The following is a 4,435-nucleotide window of genomic DNA, read 5'->3' as shown; positions in this document are numbered from 1 at the left end:
CAAAACAATATAAGATGATGAGATAATCAAAATTTCTACCCAGTGGCTGTGACACACTGAGCTGATCTGGCTCTGAGGAAAGTAGATTTATCTGGATTGTTGGAGGAAGAACACAAAGACCAATGGAGCAGACAGATCTCTGCATCTGTCATCACATCTTCCTAATTTGAGCTTGGTTTGGTGATTGTGTAATAGCCTGTGTCCATCTGGGATGGGGTTGTTATCACTTATTTCCTAAAGCCTTGAGGTGTTTAGAAGCACTTAGCTTATAAACCAAGAATCCTTTCCACGTGGCGGCGCTAGAAACACTAATGTAAAGTTATTGGAAGATAGCTTCATTGACAAACAACAATAATTGGTAAAAAAAAAAAAAAAAAGAAAAAAGAAAAAGAAAAAAAATACACAGTATTATGATAGTAACTAACTTTTAAAATAAGATTTATCAATCTATATTTAAAGATGAATGTGTCGCACCTTTACGCAGTCTTTTACGCAGTACAAACTTTAGATTATATATATATATATATATATATATATATATATATATATATATATATATATATATATATATATATATATATATATATATATATATATATATATATATATATATATATATATATATATATATATATATATGTTTTCCTTCTTTTTTTGTTTCATCACAGCATTTAGGATGCTCAGCAGGTCGGCTTAAAGCACATTTTTCTTATAACAATTTGTATTATCTTCATTTTTGTACAGATTACATTGTGGTGCTCTTACATTGACATGGGGTTAATAAGACATAACTGAACGAAATCGAACTCCAAATTGCCTCTTTTGTTGGCAGAATAAATTTTGCTTGTGTGGAAGTTCAACCGAGAGCAGATTCTGACGGGGCGGCGCCATGGATGGAGCGGGGGAAGGAAACAACCTATCAAGATCTCACTAAAGCTCTAGCTGGGAGCGCTGAAACTCTTGGCAGTTGGTTCTTCAGTCCGCTTATTAAGGGAATGGATCAAGCTGACCGCCAATAATTTAAAGAAGCAGAAAATCAAATCAGCGAGAGCTGGCTTCGCTTTGGAACCGCTGATCTCTTCATGCCACCACATGAATCGCGGGGCAGAGTTTGGACATACGTTCTTGCACTCTTACACTGCATCATGGCATCAAAATTTTCACCATTCTTAATCAAAGACATTCTTACTGGCATTGATGTTCCTCTTAAGAAACCCAACAGTACAGCTACTGAAGAGCTTCACGCACTTGCGCGCAATTTACGCACTGGCTTTGACAGCGCCATACAGCAAAGTCTTTCTCCTGGTATAAGCGTGTCTCAAAGCCACCTATCCAACAGCTGCAGGGCAGAGAGAGGGGTTGTGACTCAATTTGGAGAAGGTAAGGTTTAAATTTACAATTTCCTATATTTTATTTTTTTTAAATAAATGCGTTTAAATCATATAAATTTTAATTGTTTGCTTATATGTGTACCTATGTTAAAAATACTAAAATCCAAAAAACAAAAAAACATGACAGCATGCATTTGTCATTTAAGTTTACACCCTTGTTTGGATTTAATATGTGCAGAAAAAATATGTTGAGAAATATGCATAGAGTATGTGTGTAATATAAATTTGAAACACAATATATGAGTTGTTTTAAAGCATACTGTGATTTTTTTTTTTTTTTTTTTTTTTTTTTTTTTATTTAGATGTATTACTTTATTTTTAAATATATGCTTCATATAGGCTTATTTGCTTTTTTCACTTTTTAATGTGGGGGGAATAAAAAGTTTGTTGATTATGTGCCTCAGAGTGTGCCAAAGCGGAGTGTGTGGAGCAGGATACGCGGCAGAGGATCCAAGTGGATTCAGGAAAAAAAGGGGCCCACCTCCACCACGGCGGAGAGGCGCTCAGCTGCTCCCACGAGCAGCGCCGCTCCACGCAGGTTGCCAAGAAGCGCTCCAGAGCGGCCTTTTCCCACACGCAGATCCACGAGCTGGAGCACCGATTCAGCACCCAGAGGTACCTCTCTGGTCCCGAGCGGGCAGAACTAGCCTGCACCCTGAAGCTTACAGAGACCCAGGTGAAAATCTGGTTCCAGAACCGGAGATACAAAACGAAACGGCGCCAGTTGGCAACAGACCTGACAGCGCTGAGCTCTCCAAAGACTGTAGCGGTTAAAGTGCTGATGAGAAACGAGCAAAAGCATTGGATTCCGGGCAGTGGAGCCCAGTTTCCCATGACTGTTACAATATACCACGGCTATCAGTACCACCCCTACTCACATCAGTGGTACCAGCCACACAGCATTGGCAGGAGGTTGGGTGGAGGAATGTTCTGATGTCCCATAAAACACAAAGATCAATGCATTACACAGAGATGTGTGCATTTTGTAGTGTGTTTGACGCCTTTCTGTAAAATGACAGCCTACTCCAAATTGAATGCATTGTATTAATTAAAATTATGAACATTTAATTTAGCATTTAATGCAGTTGGACAAAGATTGTTTAAGAAATAATTATTCATTTTTATTCCTGCAGAGGGACAAACTGAAAGAAATGTTAGGGCAGAAAAACCTTAGCCAAGAGCTTCTAACAAAAAGAGATATTCAGATACAATGTAGTGACTAAGCAGGAACAGGGATAACAAGCTTCCAGTCCATCTTTGAAAGGAGCTTATATACATGACTGTGTGAGAGAGCAGGAGAATGATGCCAACAATAAGCAAACTCCATGCAGAAAGACCCAATACTGGAATTTAAGCATTGTTGGTGCAAAACAACAGTGCTAAAAGCTGCATCACCATGCAACCTACCTCAAAATGAATAATATAAAACTTACCATGTAAAGGGGTTACACTTCAGTTTATATTTATTATTATGCATTACAATACAAGATCATGTTTTGTTGTTTTTACTCAATTGTCCTCTGTAAAACCCCTTTTCTGACTCTTCTAAACCAACAAAATTGTGCATGAACAACAAAGACTGATATTTTTAGATTTTGGTTTCCAAATGGTTGTTGATATTCATATCTTGCTGACTCAATCTTTATCTTGAATCTTACTTTTAATGATTTTTTTTTATACATCCCAATGTGTGCAAATTATATATTTTAGTTATTCTGCTGTTGTGTGCTTCAGATGATTCAGACAGGCTAAATAGACCATGTTGCACCACTCTGCTCCCCGCTATCTGTAAAGCACACATTATTCATTGTTTGGCTTCCAGTAAAATACCCACATGTTGAAGGAATTGGAACAACGACCACAACTGATATGGAAATAAAACATCATTCCTACTCAAGTGGAAAAGTGTATCCTGAACTCAGCCTTGTTTTGTTTAGTAGTCAGGAGGTGTTATTCAGTAAGATATTGTGACATTGCATAATTTTCCTAAATAGCTACTTCAGAGTCTTTCACTCCTACACAGCAAAGCTATTCAGATTTTGCATTGCAATAACAAACTGCAATTTGTTTATTAGGAATTTTTCAAGAGAAAGAACGATATAGCACAACACTTTGAAGTGGAAGGTGAAGGATGCATGTTACTTTTAGCTGATTTACAAAGAAAAAAAACTGAGAAGTGTGAAACGCCTTTGTAGATTTTATTATTTTGCAACAGGACCTGCTGCTGATGCTTCTGAATCTCTCTCAGTAAGGAGGAGGAAAATGAGTTGTGGGAAAAGCTGTTTTAGGCATCCTTGATAATGGATGTGTTTCTGTGGATTCAGCACATGTTAAGGATCTCTTTCAGGAAAGAAAAAAAGGGAATAAGTGATTTTGATGAACATTTTTAGGATCCTGTTGGGCTGCTATTGTTTACAGGCCCTTTAGCTCTAAAACAGGATGAGAAGCAGTGGGTTAAAGCACATGCATGTAAAATATAACCAGATGTGGGATATAATTCCTTCCTGTTTAGGCCTCAGAGAAGGTAAATCTGTTCCTGTGCTTTTTTTGACAACAGTTGTGGTTTTTTTTGTTTTTGTTTTTTATCTTATTATCTTTTGGTGTAGATCAGATCACGAGAGATATTAACTCGGACAAACTCCTCATTGATAAACCTTCTGAAGCCCTCTGCAAAATGTTGTTTGCTGCCCCACTTACTCCCAAGATTGACTATAACCAGTGATGACAATAGTTATGTACCCTGTGTAATAAACAATTTGGTCTGTGCTAGTAGTTGTGCATAAGCAGACAAACCCTTAGTTATGCCCAAAGATGGTCCTCAATGACTGCTGTCCTGCAGGTTTTAGAGGTTTCCCTTCTTAAGCACAGCTGAAAAGATCAGAATCAGTTGTGCTGAAGCTGGGAAACCTCTAAAACCTGCAGGACAGTGGACCTTCAGGACCAACTTTGGGCATTCCTGCAAGTTAGGAGCTCAGAACACATCCTTAATATTTGTTCCTGGTGACTGATCTAGACATTCAACTGCCCACCTTAAATATCTGCTT

The 4,435-nt window shown here is 37.7% G+C and overlaps 1 protein-coding gene across 1 annotated transcript; it reads left to right on the top strand.

The window, feature by feature from the left end:
* Nucleotides 1–879: 879 nt before the first annotated feature.
* Nucleotides 880–3,301, top strand: nkx3.3 (NK3 homeobox 3). The gene is made up of 2 exons (XM_038296239.1): nucleotides 880–1,380; nucleotides 1,796–3,301. Exons 1-2 carry the CDS (start codon nucleotides 1,083–1,085, stop codon nucleotides 2,323–2,325), a joined length of 828 nt encoding a protein of 275 aa, XP_038152167.1. The 5' UTR covers nucleotides 880–1,082; the 3' UTR covers nucleotides 2,326–3,301.
* Nucleotides 3,302–4,435: the final 1,134 nt, after the last annotated feature.

The sequence above is a fragment of the Cyprinodon tularosa genome, unplaced genomic scaffold (assembly GCF_016077235.1).
Source record: "Cyprinodon tularosa strain WSP-4 unplaced genomic scaffold, ASM1607723v1 ctg37, whole genome shotgun sequence".
Classification (NCBI taxonomy): Eukaryota; Metazoa; Chordata; class Actinopteri; order Cyprinodontiformes; family Cyprinodontidae; genus Cyprinodon; species Cyprinodon tularosa.
Note: the sequence above shows the minus strand (reverse complement) of the source record. Positions and strands in the feature narration are given on the sequence as shown.

What these genes read in the sequence shown, in the direction of transcription:
- nkx3.3 (XM_038296239.1), top strand. Translation starts at nt 1,083, where the DNA reads ATGCCACCACATGAATCGCGGGGCAGAGTTTGGACATACGTTCTTGCA. An exon ending in TGTGACTCAATTTGGAGAAG is followed by an intron (nt 1,381 to 1,795) that starts GTAAGGTTTAAA and finishes TATGTGCCTCAG; the next exon opens with AGTGTGCCAAAGCGGAGTGT.